This window comes from Populus trichocarpa, chromosome 16 (genome assembly GCF_000002775.5).
Source record: "Populus trichocarpa isolate Nisqually-1 chromosome 16, P.trichocarpa_v4.1, whole genome shotgun sequence".
NCBI classification, from domain to species: Eukaryota; Viridiplantae; Streptophyta; class Magnoliopsida; order Malpighiales; family Salicaceae; genus Populus; species Populus trichocarpa.
Window position 1 is genome coordinate 10,447,875 of NC_037300.2, and position 26,872 is coordinate 10,474,746.

A 26,872-nucleotide genomic window follows, 5' to 3' on the forward strand; every position below is an offset into this window, starting at 1 on the left:
TATTAAAATCCATGTCAATCGAATAATTTCAATTGTCACACGTCCCCTGCGTGGCGTCTACGGCGATTTTTGTTCTGTTTTGATTGATTTCTTGGTAGTTGCCACCTAATATTTAATTGAAGGGTTACTAGGAAACCCGAGTGTACTGGTCTTGTCATAGATTTACAGGTAAGAGACTGGTTGTGCCTAAGAAAGGTATTAGCACTCCTAGCGCACCCTACCTGAGGTAAGCTGCTTCGCGATTTGATGTGATAAAAAAGTTTTAAAAATTTTATCCTTTCATCGGATATTAAAAATACGACTTACATGTAAGTTCATAATCTTTAACCATGAGCAAATCAAAATATTAAATTCTTCTTTATTCTTTGCAATTTTATAAAAAAAAATCCATATAAAAATACAAACAACACATTCACTTTCACTATATTTTTTCTTTTTTTCTTTTTTTTTCTTACATCCACACTACAAATTATAAAAATTCAAAACTAATAAAAAATTACATTAAACAATTTAAAATTAACAAAATAGCCTCTAAAACTCCAGGAATTGCAGGGAAGGCCTTATAAATTTATTAAATATTATAAATAGTACTGACGGATTTAATCCATGCATTTAAATCCATCGATAATTCTGTCTGTATAAACAACACGTCATCTTACTTTGTGGATTTTTTTTTTCATTCATTCTTTTTTCACTGTAATTCTCTTGGTATATACCGAAGGAATATTTTTGTTGGTATTTACAGATGCCTACTGTGAGGGCATATTTAGTCAGAAAAATTCACCGTAATTTACCAAAGGAATATTTATGTCGGTGTGTCTGTTTGTAATTGTCAATTTTCTGGTTATAGAAAAATACAAACAGATCGTGTATATAGAATTACACTTCTTCTCACTTATTTGTTCTGTACATATCCTGATATATATATAGTATTACATTAACAGCTTCTAACATATATATTGGTGTAGCTGGTAACAGCTGTTGATTTTGAATGCATAGAATCATATCTTCAAATCATTTGATTTTCAATGCATAGAATCATATCTTCAAATCATTTATCTGCTGCTGCTTTCACAGAGGATAAGTTGTTGCTGCTGTAATCACGGGTGTATCAGATTCCTGTTCTTCATAGGATTGTTTGGAGTGATCCTTTACAGTCTCTGTCACTGCATTCACGGGTGGATCAGTATGTTCACCCTTGAATTCAGTAACCATTACTTGATCTTCTACACTGGTAGTGTTATATTATACTCTTTAAAAGTTATAAAGAAGAAAGTTTGTGAAATAATAAAAGATTTTTAAAAATTTGAAACTGAAAATGAACTAAATTGAATTTTTTAAGAAAATAATTATCTAAAATTATCCAAAAATAATTGGAAAACCATTTCAACTCATCTTTTATAATTCAGGTAATTTACTCACATCTAGAAAAAAAATTAGTCAAAATGGTGGATTCGATTGATTTTTTAAAAATGAAGAAATGACACATCGAATTTCGAATAAGTGGTAGAAAATGTTTTGAAGATATTGAAGAGTCACACCTCTTGATCTTGAAAGTGGTAGTGGGATTATTAACAAGGAATGCATTTGGTTAATAATCTATTGTAAATAAATGTGTTTAAAAGACCAAAACGATTACACTTCATTTATTTTCTCTTTCTAATTTATTTATGGTTATTCCATTTTTCTACGGTTTGTACATCACTCATACCTTTTTTATAGGGCAAAGCTTTAACTTATAAGATTTAACTAGTTATATCATGAGCATCATAAAAAATTTTCATGTAAAAGTATTAATAATATTGTTATCCTATTAAATGTGTAGAATTATACATAAATTATATTGCTATAAATATGTGTTGAGAATATTATAATCTAAGTCCATGGATTCACAGGGCTTTCTCTATAATGAGAGTTATTTGTTTTACCCTTAATATATATTACCATGAAACTTAACATATTTGAAACAAAAATTACAATTTTGTTTTCACTTTATTTTATATGAAGTATTAAGATTTTATTTAACATGCAAACATAGCACATATGATGGATCATCAAATAAATATTTAGTTCCCATATTGACTTAGTACTTCTAGTTACTTCTATTCTTGCATAGCAAGACAAAAACTTTAGCAAAGAAATCTCGACAAAGGTATCATCATTTGACAATTTGTTTTTAATTTTTGAGAGAAAAAAACAAGAATTTATATATATATATATATTAGGTTCTCAAGAGTTGCTATGATATTGACAAATGCACATGTAAAAAGGCCATTGCAAATTTAAGAAAATTTGGCTTAGCATGGCTTATGAAAACTATCTTTAACTTTTAATCAAAGTTATTTTTTATAAATAACTTATAAAAGAAATAAGTTAAATTTTAAATTGGAAGAATTTTTAATAAAAATAATTTAATTTTTTTAAAAAGTATAAGTAAGAATTCATAAGTTAAAAATTTTAACTTGCTTTCATAACAAATTTTTATTTAAATTAAAATTCATTTCTAACTAAATATATTTATGATTTTTTTCATGAATCAAAAGTAAAAAAAAAAAAAAAAAAAGGACGGGATTTTAGTGTATATCTCCTCACAAAACACTATTTACTTGAATAATATTTTTTTTTTCCATTTCTTTGTTTTTTCCCCATCTATGTTTTTCTTCTTTCTATTTTGTCAAATTTCAATTCAATCCAGTAATATTAGATTTATTTGGGATTGAGTTTTATAATTTTTTCAATTTATTTTTTATGAGGTTATGTCAGTCTCATAACCCGGACCACGAGTTTGACTCGGTTTACTTGAGTTTTTCTTCCTTTTCCTGATTGTTTTTTCAATTTTATCCTTCAATATTGAGTTGATTCGGAATTAGGCTTCTTGATTTGTTTTAGTTTGAATTCAATGAGACTATCCTCATCTCATGACTCAGGTCACGAGTTTGGTGGGTTAACTTGGGCTGACTCGAGTTATTCTTTTGTCTTTTTAACATAATTCTTAATTTTAATTTCATCATTTAACATTAAGTTTATTGGGGACTGAACTTCATAATTTCTTTAAATATACGTTTTATGAGGTCATCCCAGTTTCTTGACCCAAACCGCGGGTTTGACGAGTTAACTTGGTTGACTCAGGTTTTTTCACATTTCTAATTGACATTTTTTTTTCTCGATTTCATTCTTCAACATTGGGTTAATTGAGAATTAGGCTTCGTGATTTTTTTTGGTTTATTTTCTTTGAAGTTATCATCATCTCATGACTCAAGTTACTTATTTGGTGAGTCAAACCGGGTTGACTTGAGTTTTTTTTCTCTATTTTTTAATCATTTTTTTCCAATTTCATCTTTAAATACTAGGTTGATTGAGAATTGAACTTCATAATTAAATATATTTATGATTTTTTTCATGAATTAAGAATTAACAAAAAAAAGAGGAGATTTTACTATATGATCCTCACAAAACACTATTTAGTTGAATAGTATTTTCTTGTCCCTTTCTTTGGTTTTTTTCCCGTCTATGTATTTCTTCTATTTTTTTTTTCAAATTTATATTCCATCCTGTAATATTATATTTATTTAGGATTGAGCTTCATATTTGTGTTCAATTTAATTTTTATGAGGTTATGTCAGTCTCATGACCCGGACCACGAGTTTGACTCGGTTTACTCGAGTTTTTCTTTACTTTTTTTTATATTTTTTTATCAATTCTATCCTTCAATATTGAGTTGATTCAGAATTAGGCTTCTTGATTTGTTTTGGTTTGAATTCAATGACATTATCCTCATCTCATGACTCGGGTCACGAGTTTGGTGGGTTAACTTGAGTTGACTCGAGTTATTTTTTTGTATCTTTTTTTAATAGAATTCTTAATTTTAATTTCATCATTCAACATTATGTTTATTGGGGACTGAACTTTATAATTTCTTTCAATATATTTTTATGAGGTCATCCCAGTTTCTTGATCCGAACTACAAGTTTAAAGAGTTAACTCGGTTGATTCAGGTTTTTTCACTTTTCTAATTGTTTTTTTCCTCTCGATTTCATTCTTCAACAATGGGTGAATTGGGATTTAGGTTTCGTGATTTGTTTTTTATGAGGTTATCCTCATCTTATGACTTAGGTTACTGGTTTGGCGGATCAAACCGGGTTGACTAAAGTTTTTTTTCCTGTTTTGTAATTATTTTTTTTCAATTTCATCTTTAAATATTAGGTTGATTAAGAATTAAACTTCATAATTTATTTCAATTTTCTTTCTATTAGGTTATCCCGGTCTAATGATCTAGGTCGCGAGTTTGGCAGGTTAACCCGAGTTGACTAAGATTATTTTTTATTCTATTTTAATTGATTTTTTTTCAATTTGATCGTTCAATATTGAGTTTGTTGGAAATTAGATTTCATAATTTGTTTTGATTTATTTTTCACGAGATTATCATGTATCATGACTTGGCATATGGATTAGCTGAATAACCCGACTTGACGCGAATCGATCTAATATTTTGTTGTCTTAATATTTATATAAAAAAATCTCATCTTGAATATTTATTATGAGACAAACCATATTTTTACTAGTTATTTATGTTGCTTTTGAACTTGTTAAATCAATAAAATCATATCAAATCCATCCTCATATATTTTAAAATTATTTTTTACTATAAAAACACATTAATAATACCTAAATATATTAAAAACAACTTGCAATATAACACGTGAGAAAATAATTTTATCATTATTGTATTTTATTACATGATATGTTAGGTGGCTACAAGTCGAGGGAAGACAATACATGTTAGCTTTTGTCCTGTATGTTCTTCCCTTGGTATCATTTAAAGTTTGGCACATAGATTTTTTCCACCCTGACCCAGAGTCGACTTGGACTTGTATCCTTCTTCTAGGTTGGAAGAAGTACTTTTTGGTCACAAAACTTCAATGTGAAAATAGGAATAATGGCTATGAATGTATTATATTATAGTGTCGAGTAATTTTAAAAGTATTTTCTCTCACCCGTGAACAATACGGAAGGAATTAAAATGCTCCCACTTGCATATTTGAATATAAGAATTATTAATTTAAGATTGGAGAAAGAGATTTATGTGCCTATAATAACATGATTCAGCCAATGCAGAATAGACATGATAGCCTTTTGATTGTTCTTGATTTGTTGATTTTAATCAAGAAAAGTGACAATGGCAGCATGAATTTCCCACCTTGCAGTAGCATTGTCAGCTTTATTCCATTTAAAATTTTTCTTGTTGTTGAGATTTATATAACAAAATTTTTCTTAATAAGTAAATAAACTGATCGATTCAATATAATAAAAAGATATTTAAGTTAATATTAACCTTAAACCTTCCGAACCATGCATTAATCATAGATTTTCATTCAGAATGTTTGGAAACCTAACTCCATTAAAACAATATAATTTCCATTGAAGATTTCATTGTTGATGTTATAGTTCTGAGAGCCTCAATATTTGTAAACCTAAAATTGCATTCATTAATTGTTTGTTAACACCAACAAATCAATTAGCTAACCATATTAATAAGAAAAAATTAGAAATAATTTAAAAAATGCCAAAAATATATATACAATCATTAAAGAACATAAAAATTAAAAATTTCCAATAACATTTATACAATTATTAATAACAAAAGAATAAAAAAAATAAAAAACAATTTCCATCAACATTTATGCAATTATTTATAGCAAAAAACTTTAAAAATTTTAAAAAATTGCCATCAACATTTATACAATTATTTATAATAGAAAGTTTTTTTTAAAAAATCCACTAACATTTACACAATTATTGATAATGAAAAAAATAAAAAAAACTTCCCAACAAAATTTATACAATTATTAATAACAAAAAATGAAAAACAAAACACGAAAAGAGAAGGAAAAGGAAGAATCTTACCTTAATGTTGAATTTTCCCGAGCCTAAAAGAGAAAACAATTTGAACAAATCATTAAATAAATAGAGAAGAAGAGAAGGAGAAAATATATCTACGCGCGGAGAAGAAGAGAGGAGAAGATAATGGGTTGAGGATAGAAAGAGAGAGAGAAGAAAGAGAAAGATGAAGATTTGGGAGGAGGAGAAAAGAAGTTGCAAAGGAAGAGAGAAGAAGAGAATTGTGCCCATCTGTTCTGAATTTAGGGATTTTAGTATTTTAATTTGAGGCTTTTTTACTGATGGATAATTAAATATCGACTTGGACTTGGATCCTTCTTCTTGGTTGGAAGAACTTTTTGGTCACAAAACTTCAATGTGAACATAGGAATTGTCGACATGAATGTATTGGCGGTTTGTTTTTATCTTTTAAAAGTATTTAAAAAAATAATTTTTTTATTTTTTTATTTATTTTAAATTAATATATTTTTAGTGTTTTTAGATCATTTTGATGTGCTAATATCAAAAATAATTTTTAAAAAATATTAAAAATATTATTTTGATATATTTCTGAATGAAAAACATTTTGAAAAACAATAGTAATTATACTCCCTAACATGCTAGTATTATAGCGTAGAGTAATTTTTAAAAGTATTTTTAATTTATATTGATTTTTTTATATTAGTATATTAAAATTATTTTAAAATTTTAAAAATATTTTTTTAAATAAAAATTTTAAACCACTTATACAAAATAAGTGTTAATGCAAAAACAAACCACCACTGTAATTCTCAGAAAAACTGGTCCATGTTTCACATCTAAACAAATATCTGACTCTTATTTTCTCTCACCCGTGAACAATACGGAAGGAATTAAATGCTCCCACCGACATATTTGAATATAAGAATTATTAATTTAAGATTGGAGAGAGATTTATGTGCTTACAATAATATGAGTCAGCCAATGCATAATAGACATGATAGCCTTCTGAGCTGTCAAATTGCTCATAAAAAAATCATTCAAGAGAGGATGACTTTGCCGCCCTTGGGAGGCCTATAGATGATAATTGTTCTTACCAAACAACGTACAAGTTGCAAGCCAATCCTGGGCCTCATGGGGAGTTCTCAAACTTCAATCCCTCCAAAAAAAAATTGTTTCCTCACTGTTTTGTTCTTGTTTCTTTCAACTTCAAGTGCCAAGAACGTTTTGCGAAGAGGTTCATCTCTATCAGTAGAAGATGATTCGGACATCCTTATCTCACCAGATAAAACATTCTCTTGTGGATTCTATGGGATGGGACAAAATGCTTATTGGTTCTCTATTTGGTTCACCAATTCCAAGGACAGGACTGTGGTTTGGATGGCCAACAGAGACAGACCTGCTAATGGCCGAGGTTCAAGAGTTTCTCTACTACGAGACGGTGCAATGGTCTTGACAGATGTTGATGGCTTCATCATATGGGAGACTAACACCACCTCCACTGATGTTGGAAGAGCAGAGCTTCTGGACACTGGTAACCTTGTTCTTAAAGGCCCTGGTGGTAAGGTTCTATGGCAAAGCTTTGATTTTCCTACTGATACACTTCTTCCAAACCAGTTATTTACAAAGAGGACAAAGCTGGTTGCTAGATTGCATAGCGGGTCTTATGCCTCTGGATATTTTAGTTTCTTTTTTGATAATGATAATGTGCTGAGGTTGATATATGATGGTCCTGATATTTCAAGCATATACTGGCCTAATCCTGATTTTAATCCGTTCGGAAATGGTAGAACAAATTATAATAGCAGCAGAACTGCAGTTTTTGATGAAATGGGCCATTTTATATCTAGTGATTTGCTCCAGTTCAGTGCTCCTGACACGGGTTTATTAAGGATCAAAAGGAGGCTCACAATGGACCATGATGGGAATCTCAGGCTTTATAGCCTGAACAATGAAACTGGATTGTGGGTGATATCATGGCAAGCTCTTTCTCAGCTTTGTAATGTTCATGGAATTTGTGGGATAAACTCGATTTGTGTAAATACACCAGACCCCAAGTGTTCATGCCCACCTGGCTATGAGATCACTGAGCCTGGTAATTGGAATAAAGGCTGCAAGCCTATGTTCAACAGCGCTCTTTCACAGTCTCAGCAAGTGAAGTTTGTGCTGTTGCCCCATGTAGATTTCTGGGGATTTGATCTTAATTTCAGTGCATCCGCTACATTCGACTCCTGCATGAAGCTCTGCTTGGGGGATTATCGGTGTAAAGCATTTAGCTATAGGCTAGATGGGAGAGCACTTTGCTACACAAAAGGCGTGCTTTTCAATGGTTACCAGTCCCCAAGTTTTCCAGGCAATATATATCTGAGATTGCCAGATAGTGTTGAGACATCTCAACTAGGTATTCTTAATGGCACTGACCTCATTTGCCAGTCTGCTGAATCAGAAACAACGATCGGTTCTCCTTCTATGTATAACTTCAACACTAAGAGGACGAGATGGGTTTATTTCTACTTTTTTGCTTCTGCCATTGGACTTGTTGAAATTCTCTTTGTAATTTCAGGTTGGTGGTTTCTTTTCAGAAAGCGTGGTTCGCCAAATTTGGCGGAAGACGGATATCATCTGGTATTAAGTCCATTTAGGAGGTTTACTTACACTGAGCTCAAGAAGGCGACGAATAACTTCAAGGAAGAGCTGGGAAGGGGAGGTTCTGGAGCCGTGTATAAGGGCTTTTTGACAGATGAAAGGGTTGTAGCTGTGAAGAGACTGGAAAACATGAACCAAGGGGAAGATGTATTTTGGGCAGAAGTGAGCACAATTGGAAAAATCAATCACATGAACCTGGTGAGAATGTGGGGATTCTGTTCAGAGGGCAAACACAGACTCCTAGTATACGAGTACATGGAATATCAATCACTGGACAAGCATCTATTCTCCCCAACGTTTCTTGAATGGAAAGACAGGTTTAAAGCGGCCTTAGGGATAGCTAAGGGCTTGGCTTATCTTCATCACGAGTGTTTAGAATGGGTTATACATTGTGATGTGAAGCCAGGAAATATTCTTTTGGACAGTGAATTTGAACCCAAGATTGCAGATTTTGGGCTTGCCAAGTTGTCTCAGAGGGGTGGTAAAAGCTCTGACTTCTCTCAGATTCGAGGAACCAAGGGTTACATGGCTCCAGAGTGGGCTACAAATCTTCCTATCACTGCAAAAGTTGATGTTTATAGTTATGGAGTTGTGGTTCTAGAGATAGTGAAAGGAATCCCACTCTCAAATTGGGTCATAGAGGGCAGGGAAGAGCATGATGAATCAGATCTAACAAGGTTTGTCAGAGTGGTGAAAAGGAAAATTCAGTGCGGAGAGACCTCTTGGATAGAAGAAATAGTGGATCCAAGATTGAATGGTCAGTTTAGCAGGAACCAAGCAACAACGATTGTTGAACTTGGCATGTCTTGTGTAGAGGAAGATAGAAACAAGAGACCAACAATGGATTCGGTAGTCCAAGCTCTATTAGAATGTCTAGATGAATCTTACACCCAGCTTTTGGACAGTCGGTAATTGCTTCAAATTGTATATTGTTAAGTAGTTTCCTTTCGGAGTTTTAGCTCTAACGTAATTTTGTGCTTCTGTCATCGAATAACAGTCGTGTTGTTAAAATTCCACCGTGCCATTTTCCCTACAGCATCACACTTGACTTGATTTAGTGCTTCGGATGCAAAAATTGTTTGGTCAACATGCGTTGTCATGCATAGGCGATTGGCCATTAGGGACTGACGCATGCCTTCAGGTTTTGAAATAACACGAGGTTTGCAAACTAGCTCACTAGTTTTCTACACCACAAATTACTATGATTGCCTGTTAAATTTGAAAATGTCTCAACCGGAAATAAACAAAATGGTTTAGTACTTCCTGACGGAGTTTGGACTGGTGGTTGCTTGAAGCAACCGTGGCTTTAGAGCCTGTTTGTTTTCATGGTTGCTTTTATTTTTGAAACAAACAATATGAAATTGTTTGGTAATGAGTAAAACGTCATTTACTATTCATGGATCTGATTAGTACTTAAAAATGTATTTTTATCAAGTTTTTATATCATCATTTTGCACTTGAAGTATCAATAACTCCTTAACTAGATCATGTTTTATAATAACAAGTCTAATAATATAAGATATCTTTAATTTATGGTAAATGCTCAATTTAAAAGCAGGCATATCTTACAATTCAAAGGATTTATTGATGTGATTAACTATTGAAAGTGAAATGACAAAGAAAAGGCTAAGCTTAGAAAAGAGATGCTGATTCAATTCAAATTGAAACACTGTTCATTCATTGAGTCATATCTGGAGTTGTAGATCTTGGATTTCAGTTTGGTTTATATGGCTAGAAAGCTAAGACGTAGGCCTAAAACATTCATGTAGAGTCCAAGACTCAATTCTGCGGTTTGGAAGTCCAAATCTTAACATCAAAAGAGAAGTCTAAATCTGTCCTGCAACCTAGATACTGTTCAGTGTTCAGCCCATATCTCGAGTTCTACAAGTCCAAATGACCTCATTCTTGTTTTGTTGGAAAGCTGAGACAATTTTCCAGAACTTTCATGCAGACTATCTATTCAAATTCTGATGTTAGCAATGACATTTTCTGCAGACAAGAAGATAAAGTTTGTTACCAAGTCAAGAAGTGGTCACCCACTCAACAATTAGTCATCAAATCAATAGTTCCGAATTTTGTCTTATAAAAGGAGGCATTGGCCATGCATTTAGGTGTCTTGGTTTTCAGATCAAGATCATATTCTTGCTTTCTTTCTTTGTATTTTTGTAATGTTTAAGTTTTGCTTTCATTAATCTCTTGTTTATACTTTTCATCATAACTATGTTCTTATCTAGTTTATTTATGTTTCTCTTCTCCATAATGTTTAGCTAAGTTTATTATGTCAAGGTGAAAAGGTTTCACTAATAGTGTTATAATAGGTATAATATAAACTCATCATGGACTTCAATGTTTATATCCAAGAAAGTTTGTTATTAACATGTTTTATCTTTTTATCTTATTAATTCTTAATACCTTGCTTGTTAAACGGTTAATCTAGATTTGTGTTGTATAACACTTGGTACAACAAATGCTTGACACTTTCATAGCCAATCGTATGGTATAACCTACACCTGTGCTATGAAAGAAACTTGATTTGTTGTTAACATAAGTTAACATCATGAATTCCTGACAATATTTAAAAGTATGGTGTTACTAAAATAAGATAATTAATATGATCATGTTAAAAATTTATAATGAACTATTAAGGATAAAACATCCGATTGGAACCTTCTTTGTGTGTGGTTTCCAGTTGATTAATAAATAGAGTTTATACCATACTTATTTCTAATACTATTAGTGGATCCTCTAACCTTGACAATTGTTTTATCCTTGTTTAATCCTTACATCAATATCTCATAAAATTCTCATAAACTCTTTGTTTTATTAAATATATATATTATTTGTAATTTATATAGTTCACCTCCTTGTGGTTTGACCCCGGTCTTGCCGGGTTATTTATTACTTCGACACTCCTGTACTTGGGATAAGACATCAATCTTTTGATCGTATCAAGTTTTTGGCGCCGTTGCCGGGGAGGTAAATTCCTGTATAAATTATAATTTTTATTTTATTTTCTCTTCACTTTTCTTGTATCTAACTTTTGTTTCTTTTGTTTTGTTTCTTTTTTTTTGTTTTGTTTTCTTCTTCCTTTTATTCCCTTTCTACACGTGCATGAGAGTTTGGTCACGTACATTAAGTGGTAGACTTTCTAGGAAATCCTCATCATTTTCAGAAAACATGGCCGAAGAGGATAATCAATCGCTTCATAATGAGAATAATGAGAATAATCAAGTTAGAACACTAAGAGACCACATGAATCCAACAAGAACAAATGCACCATCATGTATAATTTTTCCTCTTGATGCATCTCATTTTAATTTTAAGCCAGACATTATTCAACTTTTACCTACTTTTCATGGCTTAGATTTAGAAAATACATACTTGCATTTGAGAGAATTTGAAGAAGTTTGTAACACCTATAATGACTTAAATTGTAGCATGAATATCATCAGATTAAAGTTTTTTCCATTTTCATTAAAAGATAAAGCTAAAACATGGCTATAAAATTTTAGGTCAGGATCCATTCGTGCTTGGGATGAAATGCAACAACAATTTTTAAAGAAGTTTTTTCCGTCTCACAGAACAAACTCTTTCAAAAGACAAATCACCACTTTCACTCAAAAACCAGGAGAAACATTTTACCAATGTTAGGATAGGTATAAAGATTTGCTTAATACATGTCCTCATCATGGTTTTGAAATATGGAGATTGGTTTCATAATTTTATGAAGGATTAACACCTAAAAATAGGCAAATGGTGGAATTGATGTGCAATGAAACTTTTGAAGATAAAGACCCTGATGAAGCAATGGAATACATGGACTTGTTAGCTAAAAATGCTCAAAATTAGAACACTACAGGTATTTATTAGGCACCGGGTAAAACTCAACCTAATACATCTAGTGGAGGTATGTACAACCTTAGGGAAGATCATGACCTCCAAGCCAAATTTGCATCTTTAGCTAGAAAAGTCGAGGCACTAGAATTAAAAAAAAAGTGGTCAATTAAAATCTGTTCAAGAAATTATGTGTCAAATCTGTGAAACCAATGAACATTCAACCAATGATTGTCTAAATTTGCCTTCTTTCAAGGAATGTCTCCATGAACAAGTCAATGCTTTAAACAGTTTCCAAAGGCCAAATCAGAATCCATACTCACAAACGTATAACCCTGGTTGGAGAATAACCCAAATTTCAGTTGGAAGAGTGGTAACAATAATGCACAAACTTCACAACCACCATTTCAAGCACACTATAATTTTCAAAATTCTCATGGATTTGTACCTCCTTATGCTTCCCCTCCTAGAAGAAATGTTGAGGAAACATTGCATGCATTCATTAAAAAGCAAAAGACAATCAACACTCAACTTGCTCAAAGCATGACAGATACTCTTGCAAAATTCACATCAGCTCTCAGTTTTCAGGAGAAAGATAAGTTCTCATCTCAACCACAGCAAAATTCTAAAGGGCAATACAATTCAAGTGCAAGTAGTTCCGGAAGTCATCACATGGATCAAGTCAAATCAGTCATCACTCTTCGTAGTGGTAAGGTTATTGAAAAACCCACTCTCGAACCTTGTGAGAAAGATGATGAGTTAATCTCTGAGGGTAAGGAAGGGGTTGAATCTGAACAGTGCAAAGAAAAGACTGATTCCCCGCCAGCACTTCCATTTCCTCATGCCATGACCAAACAAAGAAAAGTCAATCACAACTCTGAAATCTTTGAAACTTTCAAACAAGGATCAATATACCTTTGTTGGATCCTATTAAATAGGTACCTTCTTATGCTAAATTTTTAAAAGATCTGTGCATTATGAAGAGAAAACTAAATGTGAAAAAGAAAGCCTTTTTAGCCAAACAAGTAAATGTCATTCTTCAAAACAATAATGCTTTGAAATATAAAGACCCTGGTTGTTCTACAATTTCTTGCTTTATTGGAGAACATAAAATTGAAAGAGCTTTATTTGATCTTGGAGCTGGTGTGAATTTACTTCCATATTTGATTTTAAAAGTCTCAATCTAGGTGAGTTAAAACCAACTTCTGTAACTCTTTTACTTGCTGATAGATCTGTAAAAGTGCCTAGAGAAATAGTTGAAGATGTGTTACTACAAGTCGATAAATTCATTTATCCTGTGGATTTTATTGTCTTGGACACACAACCTGCTGAAGCATGTAATTCATTTCCTGTTATTTTAGGACATCCGTTTCTTGCAACTTCTAATGCATTGATTAATTGTAGGAATGGACTTATGAAGCTATCATTTGGAAACATAACATTAGAGATGAATATTTTCAACATTTGCAAGCAACCTGGAGATGATAATGATATACAAGAAGTAGATCTTATTAAAGAATTAGTTTATGATCAACTTGAATCTACTTTGAGTAAAAATGAGTTTGGTGAATCTGAAGATTTGCAAATGATTTATTCTTGAGAAGAAATCACAGATAAGAAAGGCACCGAAAATGTTGATGCGGATCTTTTGTCAAGAGTGACGAATCCTTACTTTCTCTTAAATCAATGCCTTGGTTTGCTAATTTTATCAATTTTCTTGCTTCAGGATATTTGCCAACTCATTAGAGTACCCAAGACAAAGAAAAGTTCTTGAACGAAGTGAAGAACTTTTATTGGGATGACCCTTACTTATTCAAATATTGTCCTGATCATATATTTCAAAGATGCATTCCTGACAAAAAGATAAATAGTGTCATTAAATTTTGTCATTCTGAGGCATGTGGGGGTCATTTCTCATCAAAGAAGACAACTGCAAAAATCTTACAATGTGGATTTTATTGGCCCACCATGTTCAAGGACACGTATGTATTCTGCAAAACTTATGAAAATTATCAAAAAGTGGATATTGGTCAAAAAGTTTTACTTTATAATTCTCGACTCCATTTAATTCCTGGAAAGTTAAGATCAAGATGGAGCTGTCCTTTTATTGTGAAACATGTATATCTATATGGGGCCTTTGATATTGAGAATCCAAAGAATGGCAATGTTTTCAAGTCTCTCTCACCCCGGTCAAATGGCGGATAACGGTACTCCGTGACTCTTAAGTCGGTTCTTTCAGTTTCTCATGATAACTGATATTTGTGTATATAATTGTTCAATTCCTTGTTCCTTCTCTTTTCTTTGCATCTCTTTTCCACTTCTCATCTAAAAAATGGACACCACTTTTGAAAATTTGAAAAAGTATTTTTCCGCTTTGCCTCAAAATGCGATTGCAAAAATTTATCGTGCTAGGTGTGAAAGATTGAGGTTGTTAATGAACCATGGAATTCCTGAAGATATTCTCTGGCTAATTGAAGCAAAGGTCTGATTATCAAGTGAGTCCTCCAATTCTTTCATTTCATACATGCCTGGAACAGGTAAAAGCACTTTTGCAAAGAAACGTCATGCAAAACGACTGAAAGTCTGCCACAAATATGCCAGATGGACTTATAATGCAAAATGTCATTCTTTAGGAATGGTATCTATAAACCGTGAAGATAAAATACAATTCATTAAAGATGGCTTGAGTAAGGAGTCTTTAGATAATCTTCTAGTAACTCTTGAGACGCATCCTAGTGAAGATATGTATCGTGCAATTCATGATTTATGGTCCCATTTTCATAAAGAACATGATCGACTTACTCTTGGGAATCTGACTAAAAAATACCATGTTTCTCAGTTTTTAAAGAAAACTGGATGGGAAGCTTATCCCCGACCCATAGAGGGCGTTTAAGTCGTTCTTGGACGTAAAACTAAGGGAAGTTGTGAGCCACAATCACAACTACAATTTAAGCCTTAGTTTGTAAGAAATTATGTCTTTTGGTTTTATTAATAGCATAATATTTGTGTTTTATTGTTTCTTATATTTGTTTTAGTGTGTTTCAGGTTTGTTAGTAGTCGTTGTTTAAGGTGATGTCTTCTATACTCTATCTTTCTACCTTAGAACATTGAGAACAATGTTTCATTTTGGTTGAGGGGAAAGGATAGTAGTTGATATTAAAAAAAAATTAACTAACTGTGTTTTCTATTTCATAAACCATTTGCAAAACTGTTGTTACTAGGATGGCAGAGTAAAGGAGTTCTTTTGTTAAAGTGACTCTTGAGACGCATCTTAATAAACATTCTTAACAAGGTCTATCAGAATACTTCTTGAAATATTCAGGTTTACAAACTCTCGCATTATTATCAATTGATTCTGCTCATATACTCATTTAACAAGTATTCTTAAACCTTCATTTTTACACACACACTTTAACATATGATTGTCGGTTGCACATTGGATTATTACATTATTTATGTTCTTTTGTTAGAGGTAACAACTAAGGGAAAGGGATAGTGTATAATTTGCAAAAAAAAAATTGATGATAATAAAAACGTAGATAAGTTTGGTTTCGTAGCCTTCCTAACCTGAGCAATTAAGCCCGAAGGGGTGTTTTAACACCTAATACCCTAAAGTCAACTGACTTGGGAGCTATTGGCCCAGTGCTTGTTACATGGGTTAAGGAGAAAAGCTTAAGGGAATCAAACATTGCATTATCTACGTATCAGTATCTGCAACCCGAGTTACTAAGCTCATAGGGGTGTCTCAACACCTAATGCCCTAAGACCAACTGATCTGGGAGTCATTAGCCGAAAGCTCGTTACATGGGTTAAAGATGCATTGTGTTTTAAGTTATAAGTATATATATTAAAAAAAAGTAAAAAAAGAAAAAAGAAAAAATAATAATCTCAACCCAAGAAAGTTGAACCTTAGAAAAACATTAGAACAGAATATTGTTTTCTTCCAATAAAAGCCTCATCATCTATGTTTTCATATATTGAGCACATAAAAAGAAGGTTTATTAATATCTTGTTTCAACAGTATGAAGTAGATATATAAATTTAATGAGAGTTTGTTTATTTGGATAGATTAATGGAAGTTGAATGATGAATGTCTTGCTTTGTGGAACTTGCAAAATGTTTTTCTATTTTAACGTTTTGATTACTAGGGACTAGTAATAAACTGGTTGGAGGGTGTGATTAGTACTTAAAAGTACATTTTTATCAAGGTTTTATATCATCATTTTGAACTTGAAGTATCAATAACTCCTTAACTAGAGCATATTTTATAATAACAAGTCTAATAATATAAGATACCTTTAATTTATGGTAAATGCTCAATTTAAATGCAGGCATATCTCACAATTCAAAGGATTGATTGATGTGATTAACTATTGAAAGTGAAATGACAAAGAAAAGGCTAAGCTTAGAAAAGAGATGTTGATTCAATTCAAATTGGAACATTGTTCAGTCATTGAGTCATATCTGGAGTTGTAGATCTTGGATTTCAGTTTGGTTTATATGGCTAGAAAGCTAAGACATAGGCCTAAAACATTCATGTAGAGTCCAAGACTCAATTCTGCCGTTTGGAAGTCCAAATCTTAGCATCAAAATAGAAGTCTGAATCTGTCCTGCAGCCCAGACACTGTTCAGTGTTCAACCCATATCTCGAGTTCTAGAAGTCCAAATGACCTCATTCTTGTTTTGTTGGAAAGCTGAGACAATTTTCCACTACTTCTTATTTGAGTTTGAAATGCAGGGTGACACAAAGCAGCTCTCCACTACTTCTTCTTCTGTCGTGGAGAGTCTCCACTATTCACGTGAACAGTGGAGACTCTCTCCACTGTTCCGGCCGGACCGGGTCCGATCCAATGTTAAATGCATTGAACCAGGTCCGACCTAGTAAAATAAAAAAAATTATTTTTTTATTTTTAATTGTGTTTTATTCAAAAAACTAGTGTTTAACATTATTCAATGACACTACATAAATTAGACGGAAAACGCTTGATGACGTAGCATTTTCAAAATTTAATCGCAATTTCAATTTTGTTCCTGAAGATATTTTACTTAATGTTGTTATGCGCGCTTAAAAAACCAAGGAAACAGTAGTCCTTATCGGATGTATTTCATACGTGATGGAATTGTAGATAGTTTAATGGAACAATAAAACATATTTTATATAAAGCATTATTTATTTCATGATGTAAGCAGTAGTTAAATCTACAGTGTTTAAATTAAAAACCATCAATATTAATATATATTTTTTTTAAATTATTTTATAACCTCAATTTGAAAAGTATTCTTAACTAAATACATTAAATTATTTTTTGTTCAACCTCAATTCCAACCACAGTTTTAACCAAACATATATAAAATACCAAACCAACCTTAACCAAAAATATTTTTTATAAAATAATATTTTTCAAATCATAACTACAAAAGCTATCACAATACCAAATACTAGCTCTACATCGAACCTAAAAGAAAGGAAAAAAACACAGTGCAACTGTGGCTACCATGGTAAAGGAAAATATTAGTGTAGTTTTCACTTCCCACACGATGAGTGAACAAACAAAATGATATTTATCCTCCTTGCCACAGTAACCTCTAATTCCACATTGGTGCAGCAATGAATTAAACAAACAGTTTCAGTGGCCAAAATTATCTTGTAAGGGTTTCTCCAATGTAAAGGACGCAATTACAAACATTCAGGGGACAACGTTATCTGCAATGTTCTGATAAACTTTGACTTAACTTTTTGTCATCCACAGCATCAGCAAGCGTATCTGAAGCAGATTCATTTTTTGGCTTCCCTGAATCATAAGAGTCAAAAGCATTTTAATTTTTCTATCATCTACATAAAAAGATCACTCAATGAATTTGCGGACATGAAAATCAACAGATTCGGTGTTAGATGATAGAAAAAAGAAACAGGCCCTTAAAATGTAGATGATACCAAATGACTTGTGTACATCTTATTGTGACATGTCTTCTCTTATTGGACCTGTTTTAGTATTTTACATGTAATAATCCAATAAATGTTTTGAAAGTAAATAAATAATATACTTGCATTTGAAACACCATGGTACCCAGTGACCTACCCGTTACTGAACTAGTGAACCTTCCAGGCCCTTGGCCAGGTCAAGGTTGAGCTGGGTTTGATAATCCAACCCACCCAAAGGACCAAAACATGCAAAACCATATTTTCAGGCCTTGAAATGTGAAACTCAATAGTCTAGTTTAGTCCCCATCCATTAATTTATGATCTTCAATTCAGTCGTCAAACTTGCAAAACTTGCAATCACAAAAAATTTGAGGGATGGTCAATTGCAAAGATCTTGTATATATTACGAACCATCAGTGTATTCAATTTTCCGTGATTGGAAGTGAGTTAGGAGGTTTGAAGACTGAATTGAAATATGTGTGTGCGCTTTGTGTATATAGAAGCTAAATGATGTTATTTGTTCCAGCACCAGATGGCAAAAACATAAGTGATCATATACACTCTAATTGAAAAACACAAAGACAATCACAGGCTAAAGAAATACTGTTTTCAGAACATTAATTTCAACAATTACTTTGTTTTTGCCTTTTAGTTAGTCATTGAACATATTTACAGAACATGATTTTGTTGCCATCAGAAAGTGACACTATTATAGAAAGTGACTTAAAAGTGCCTTACCTGAGTTCTTATTTTTCTTGGATGAAGCATTCCTAAGCTTCTTGTTCTGCCATTTCCCTGCCTCAACGAAGAGATGATTGTACTTCTCTAATACCCTTTCCCTGCCTCAACGAAGAGATGATTGTACTTCTCTAATACCCTTTCCTTTTCTTCAAGTAAGCCTAGCATCTCATATGAATCTGCCACTTTTTGAACTATGGATTTTTCTGGAGGTTGACGATCAAAAGCTTCCAGCCCTTTGAAAAGCTTTGCATCCAATTACAACGACAAAGCCAGGTTAATCCAACGTTTATAAGAGTGTGGTCAGTTCAAACAATTTATGAAAAAAGAAAAATGCTAATCTAACATCAACCTATAACCAACTAAAAAAGACACCACATGACAAATCTAAGGAATGCGTAAATACAGTGATTTAATAGCACTGAAAGGCAAGACAGGTATTCCTTTCTCAAAGATAAACAACAACATGAGATGAATTTGATAGCATTTTTTCTCCTCCTTCCTCTTACTTTTTAACCAAGGATAAAATCTTCCACATCCTCCAATTCATTAAATGTTAATGTCCAACAAACTCTGTTCAATTTAAGCTACAAATCAGTAAAGTTTTGCTATATTCTTGGGATAGAATAGAACAAATATCATACTCTACAATGATGGATCTTTTCAGTAACTTCAAAACAACATTTTAAGTTTTGTTCTATTTCCTTCCTTAAGTTTAGTTGCACGTACAAGGAGTTGATAAGTAAAAACATAATGATTTAGTGTATGAGCAACTCTCTACTGTTTTCATTCATGTTCCAATGCAGCTACCTCTACAATGATGGAGCTTTTCAGAGTCCTTTACTGGAAAATAATGTGTACAGAGAATATTCAAATTGTTTTTCTTGCATTAGATTATGAATTTATAGAAAACCACAATTTCCTACAGAAGAATGACAAAAGCATGGTGTGCAGATTGTGAGTGATAATTGCCCAGTAAACATAATAAGCTCATTACACACAACTGATTTTCCATATCAAGAAGCAAGTGGCATGCTGCAAACCAAACCTTTATGAGATTCTCTAGCATGTTGTTTCTGTAGTATATAGATATCATGCGATTACATAGCTTCCATGGCACAGAATGAAGATCTCTACCAATTTTCGTCAACCAAAACTCATGTGCTTCTTTTGCTCTGTGGTCCATATCTAATGCTCGTATAAACTGCGCATAAGTTCCCATTGTAGTTCCCTGCCCCTTGCTTAGCATCCATTTAATAACCTTTAGAGATTAATAAAATATGAACAGATCAAATAATACATAATGCTAAAGAAATAACATTAATAAGTAGCATAACAAAGAATATTTTAAAAAGAACATAGAAACATCACTCACGAACATGTTGAAAGCCAAGTTGACAAAATTACTTTACACTTTGATGTTGTCAAGCTAAAAAAATATAAGGTAGGTAGTCACTATAGTTCATGGGTTCATGGGTAGCTAGGCGGGTTGTGGTAGTGTGCTTAAGACTAAAATTACCAGCATAAAAAAGAAAATAAACCAAACTGTATCCAACATTCTCTAATGACACTAAATGATAACTACTCACTAAGAGCTGAAAGCAGACTTTTGCAAAACTATATTAGGAGTTTCCCACAACGCATTCACAAATATCTTCAGAAAAGTAAACATAAAGCAGCTTATTAATTAGCAAAAAACCAATTGCAGCTGTCGCCATGCACCAATGCAAGGAAGGTCTCCGATATCTCCTAATTATACTTCCATGATTATACTTCCAATTCTTTGGCCTATTCCTAATTATACTTCCATGATTAGCAATTAAAAAATAGAAACCAAATATGACATTAAAAAATTTATGGGGGATGAAATTGAAAAAAAAAATTCTAATTTCATAAATTTTTCAAAATAAAAAAAATATTAATAATAAAAAAAATAGACCAAATCTTAAGGAAAAAAAAAGTGAAGGGCATTTCTGAAAATTTGAAAGTCCATCACAAAAATCGAGAGGAGGGAAAAAGAAAAAAAAAAGAGTCCATGCGTGCCAAATTGGAGACAATTAGACTACACGCACCACTTAGGCATGGAAGGGCCGCTGAGACGTTTCGGTTACCATCTCAAAACTAAACCTTCAGCCACTAGACGGCACCACACACATTGTCAAAACCCTGTAGTCATTGTTAACGCACATCGAATTTTTTTTATATAATTTTCTTATTTAGCAAATGGCCCAATGGCTAATAATGAAACCCGAGATTTATAAAATAATCAAATTTAAAAAACTAGAGTACCCCTAAACCGAAGGGCAAATTGTTTTAATTTGAAGGTAAAGGAAGTAATTTAATTATGTTTAAATTAAGTAAAAAACTAAAAGGCCATGAATGTTAATTTCGTTTTTTTTTTTTACAGCCAAGGATAAATTAGTGTTTTTATTGTGAAAAAAAATAGACCATAGTGAATCACTGACCCCACTAGTTAAAGACTAAAGTACCCCACCAGCTAGTTCATTGACTTTTAGGGGCAAAACAGTAAAAATATTGTTCTAATTCATAGTGTTTTGTGTCTTAAATTACTGTAAACTACAGTGAATCACTGACCCGTTTTAAGTTTTTATTAAAATGAAGCATTTCTATCATTTGGATTATGTGGCTGGAGTACAATTTGAAAAAAAATTTACCACTCTTCACCGAGGCAGCTCCTTCACTATATAATAATCTTTCTCATCTCTCAACTTCTTATGAAGTTCTACATCATTAGATGAATTGTGAAACGCTACCGGTCTTTTTTTTTAATTTCTTTATCTAGAAGCAACTGCAGCTGTCATTTTAACCATGTTTATCTGACATTCCCTTGAATCCTTTTCTTCTAGATGAAGAAAATTATAAGCAGACGAGAGGGAGAGAGTAAAAGAGTGAAACAACAAGCTTCTCAAAATCTAACCAGGTTAATGCTTTTTAAATGACATTTTTCCTCAAGTCTAATTGCTCTTGCTTACATTGCCTAATAACCTAATAACACAGGGTGGTTACAGGGAACATATTACAATAGATCAATTGATATTTTAGTAAAAAAAATTTGCTCATTGACTCAAGTGCATCGCAGTCCAAAATCTTCTATTCTGGATTTCCCATATGAAATAGGGCACTGTTTATACAACAGTGAGGCATAAAAGAAGCAGTTTCACAATAAAAGATATGCACATTTTCACAATTGTGGTATATAAAAACCAGCTTCAACAAGTTTTACAACATAATCCTACTCCATCATTTACCAAGGGGTATGTGTAGCCAGGCACCAATTTTTGGTCGTGTATTAAAGAGGAAACATGGTATCGATTGCAAATTCAAATCTCACTAGACCACGATCTTATATCTCATTAGGGTAGCAAAAAGAATCAGGATATGGTCACACTCACATCATACAGCTGCCTTCACTAGTGGCCATCTTGATCAACCAAAACTCACTCAAATAGGAAAACACTAAGTAGTCAGATATGATAAAATGGAAAATAGAATGACTATGATAGCACAAACTCTGATCAACAACCTATGATAGCACAAACTCTGATCAACAACTCTATCACAAGGTTTCTTAAAAGAGGAAGAAGAAAAAAGAGTGCTTTAACCCCTTATTTCTAGATAGGGTAGCTTACAATAGAACGCAAAACACTAAGTAGACAGATTTGATAAAATGGGAGCACAACAGCTCAAACACTTATCAGTAATCGTATCACTAGGTTTCTCAAAAAGAAGAAGAAGAAAAAGGAGTGCTATGCCAAAAGGCTTTAACCCCTTATCGGAAGAACACCAAGTTCATCCAGCAGGAATAACTCAATCAATTGCCAAATGATCAATGAATCACTTGCAATAAATCACATAAGTTTTCCGCTTAACTCAAAATATCAGATATATATATATGGCTTTTGAGAAAACTTATTGTAAATATTTGAGAAAAAATTAGATATACAAGCGCTAGGAGCGGAGTGCTAAAAACACGAATTTTTAAGTAGATAAAATGACAGATCTATCCTGGCATCCAGACGGCGGCTGTCTTGTGGTCTTTACATGATTTCTGTTTATGTTCTACACTTAATCAATACGATAAGATTATATCAGATGAATCCCCACATGTTTTAAAATTATTTTTTACTACAAAAAAAACATTAATAATACCTAAATATATTAAATATCTTTTTATATTAAAAACAACTTGCAATGTAACACGCAACAAAATAATCTTATCATTATTGTATTTTATTACATAGTATTATGTTAGGTGGCTACAAGTAGAGGGAAGACAGTAAATGTTAGCTTTTGTCCTGTATGTTCTTCCCTTGGTATTATTTAAAGTTTGGCACATAGATTTTTAACTTTGACCCAGAGTCGACTTGGACTTGGATCCTTCTTCTAGGTTGTAAGAACTTTTTGGACACAAAACTTCAATGTGAAAATAGGAATAATGGCTATGAATGTATGATATTATAGTGTAGAGTAATTTTTAAAAGTATTTATTTTAATTAAAATTATATTTATTTTTTATATTAGTACATTAAAACTATTTTAAAAATTTAAAAATATTAATTTAATAATTTTTTAAATAATTTTTTTAAAATAAGTGTTAATGCAAAAACAAACCATCACTGTAATTCTCAGAAAAACTGGTCCATGTTTCACATCTACACAAATATCTGACTCCTATTTTCCGTAAACAATACGAAAGGGAATTATAGTGTAGAGTAATTTTTAAAAGTATTTTCTCTCACCCGTAAACAATACGAAAGGGAATTATAGTGTAGAGTAATTTTTAAAAGTATTTTCTCTCACCCGTGAACAATACGGAAGGAATTATAGTGTAGAGTAATTATAGTGCTCCCACTTGCATATTTGAATATAAGAATTATTAATTTAAGATTGCAGAAAGAGATTTATGTGCCTATAATAATATGATTCTGCCAATGCATAATAGACATGATAGCCTTTTGAGCTGTCAAATTGCTCATAAAAAAATCATTCAAGAGGTTGTTGTTGATTTAAATGTAGAGAAGTGACGATGGCAGGATGACTTTGCCCCCCTTGGGAGGCCTATAGATGATAATTGTTCTTACCAAACAACATACAAGTTTCAGGCCAATCCTGGGCCTCATGGGGAGTTCTCAAACTTCAATCCCTCCAAAAAAAAATTGTTTCCTCACTGTTTTGTTCTTGTTTCTTTCAACTTCAAGTGCCCAGAACGTTTTGCGAAGAGGTTCATCTCTATCAGTAGAAGATGATTCAGACATCCTTATCTCACCAGATAAAACATTCTCTTGTGGATTCTATGGGATGGGACAAAATGCTTATTGGTTCTCTATTTGGTTCACCAATTCCAAGGACAGGACTGTGGTTTGGATGGCCAACAGAGACAGACCTGCCAATGGCCGAGGTTCAAGAGTTTCTCTACGACGAGACGGTGCAATGGTCTTGACAGATGTTGATGGCTCCATCATATGGGAGACTAACACCACCTCCACTGATGTTGGAAGAGCAGAGCTTCTGGACACTGGTAACCTTGTTCTTAAAGACCCTGGTGGTAAGATTCTATGGCAAAGCTTTGATTTTCCTACTGATACACTTCTTCCAAACCAGTTATTTACAAAGAGGACAAAGCTGGTTGCTAGATTGCATAGCGGGTCTTATGCCTCTGGATATTTTAGTTTCTTTTTTGATAATGATAATGTGCTGAGGTTGATATATGATGGTCCTGATATTTCAAGCATATACTGGCCTAATCCTGATCCTGAATTTGATGTGTTCCGAAATGGTAGAACAAATTATAATAGCAGCAGAACTGCAGTTTTCGATGAAATGGGCCATTTTATATCTAGTGATCAGCTCCAGTTCAGCGCTCCTGACACGGGTTTATTAAGGATCAAAAGGAGGCTAACAATGGACCATGATGGGAATCTCAGGCTTTATAGCCTGAACAATGAAACTGGATTGTGGGCGATATCATGGCAAGCTCTTTCTCAGCTTTGTAATGTTCATGGAATTTGTGGGATAAACTCGATTTGTGTAAATACACCAGACCCCAAGTGTTCATGCCCACCTGGCTATGAGATCACTGAGCCTGGTAATTGGAATAAAGGCTGCAAGCCTATGTTCAACAGCACTCTTTCACAGTCTCAGCAAGTGAAGTTTGTGCTGTTGCCCCATGTAGATTTCTGGGGATTTGATCTTAATTTCAGTGCATCCGCTACATTCGACTCCTGCATGAAGCTCTGCTTGGGGGATTATCGGTGTAAATCATTTAGCTATAGGCTATATGGGGAACGACGTTGCTTCACAAAAGGCGTGCTTTTCAATGGTTACCAGTCCCCAAGTTTTCCAGGCAATATATATCTGAGATTGCCAGTTAGTTTTGAGACATCTCAACTAGGTATTCTTAATGGCAGTGACCTCATTTGCCAGTCTGCTGAATCAGAAACAACGATCGGTTCTCCTTCTATGTATAACTTCGACACTAAGAGGACGAGATGGGTTTATTTCTACTCATTTGCTTCTGCCATTGGACTTATTGAAATTCTCTTCGTAGTTTCAGGTTGGTGGTTTCTTTTCAGAAAGCGTGGTTCGCCAAATTTGGCGGAAGACGGATATCATCTGGTATTAAGTCCATTTAGGAGGTTTACTTACACTGAGCTCAAGAAGGCGACGAATAACTTCAAGGAAGAGCTGGGAAGGGGAGGTTCTGGAGCCGTGTATAAGGGCATTTTGACAGATGAAAGGGTTGTAGCTGTGAAGAGACTGGAAAACATGTACCAAGGGGAAGATGTATTTTGGGCAGAAGTGAGCACAATTGGAAAAATCAATCACATGAACCTGATGAGAATGTGGGGATTCTGTTCAGAGGGCAAACACAGACTCCTAGTCTATGAGTACATGGAATATCAATCACTGGACAAGCATCTATTCTCCCCAACGTTTCTTGAATGGAAAGACAGGTTTAAAGCGGCCTTAGGTATAGCTAAGGGTTTGGCTTATCTTCATCACGAGTGTTTAGAATGGGTCATGCATTGTGATGTGAAGCCAGGAAATATTCTTTTGGACAGTGAATTTGAACCTAAGATTGCAGATTTTGGGCTTGCCAAGTTGTCTCAGAGGGGTGATAATAGCTCCGACTTCTCTCAGATTCGAGGAACCAAGGGTTACTTGGCTCCAGAGTGGGCTACAAATCTTCCTATCAATGCAAAAGTTGATGTTTATAGTTACGGAGTTGTGGTTCTAGAGATTGTGAAAGGAATCCCACTCTCAAATTGGGTCATAGAGGGCAGGGAAGAGCATGATGAATCAGATCTAACAAGGTTTGTCAGAGTGGTGAAAAGGAAAATTCAGTGCGGAGAGACCTCTTGGATAGAAGAAATAGTGGATCCAAGATTGAATGGTCAGTTTAGCAGGAACCAAGCAACAACGATTGTTGAACTTGGCATGTCTTGTGTAGAGGAAGATAGAAACAAGAGACCAACAATGGATTCAGTAGTCCAAGCTCTATTAGAATGTCTAGATGAATCTTAAACCCAGCTTTTGGACAGTCGGTAATTGCTTCAAATTGTAATTTGTTAAGTAGTTTCCTTTTGGAGTTTTGGCTCTATAGTAATTTTGTGCTTCTGTCATCGAATAACATTCATTCTGTTAAAATTCTACCGTGCCATTTTCCCTACAGCATCACACACTTGACATGACTTAGTTTGAAAATGTCAACCTCAAATTACTATGATTTTCTGTTAAATTTGAAATTGTCTCAACCGGAAATAAACAAAATGGTTTAGTACTCACTGACGGAGTTCGGGCTGGTGCTTGCTTGAGGCAACCGTGGCTTTAGCTCTGCGTCGAACCTAAAAGAAA

The 26,872-nt window shown here is 33.2% G+C and overlaps 3 protein-coding genes and 1 pseudogene across 7 annotated transcripts in view; 2 read left to right on the top strand and 2 right to left on the bottom strand.

Annotated features, from left to right (window-relative positions):
* Positions 1-26,872, bottom strand: part of LOC7486528 (pentatricopeptide repeat-containing protein At4g21190) — a 55,601-nt gene that overhangs the window by 20,576 nt on the left and 8,153 nt on the right. The window contains exon 8 of one of the 5 annotated variants that reach the window (XR_008057638.1): positions 17,704-17,920. The exons of 3 other annotated variants lie outside the window; for them this stretch is intronic. Coding sequence is in view for 1 of the 2 variants with exons in the window: in XM_052448080.1 (XP_052304040.1) it covers positions 18,037-18,128 (92 nt within the window). In the remaining variant the exon portion in view is untranslated. Of the gene's footprint in view, positions 1-17,703; positions 18,129-26,872 lie in introns of those variants that run through there. One more of the 5 variants, XM_052448080.1, reaches the window with a different exon arrangement.
* Positions 6,852-9,513, top strand: LOC7468830 (putative receptor protein kinase ZmPK1). Its single transcript, XM_002322887.4, has one exon. It carries the CDS (start codon positions 6,937-6,939, stop codon positions 9,412-9,414), a length of 2,478 nt encoding a protein of 825 aa, XP_002322923.4. The 5' UTR covers positions 6,852-6,936; the 3' UTR covers positions 9,415-9,513.
* LOC112324570 (small nucleolar RNA R71) lies at positions 12,087-12,197 on the bottom strand (annotated as a pseudogene).
* Positions 23,998-26,665, top strand: LOC7486527 (putative receptor protein kinase ZmPK1). The gene has a single exon (XM_024587848.2). The coding sequence runs from the start codon at positions 24,083-24,085 to the stop codon at positions 26,540-26,542; it is 2,460 nt and encodes an 819-aa protein (XP_024443616.1). The 5' UTR covers positions 23,998-24,082; the 3' UTR covers positions 26,543-26,665.

Excerpts from the sequence above, each read along its gene's own strand:
- LOC7468830 (XM_002322887.4), top strand. The coding sequence starts at position 6,937 with ATGATAATTGTTCTTACCAAACAACGTACAAGTTGCAAGCCAATCCTG.
- LOC7486527 (XM_024587848.2), top strand. The coding sequence starts at position 24,083 with ATGATAATTGTTCTTACCAAACAACATACAAGTTTCAGGCCAATCCTG.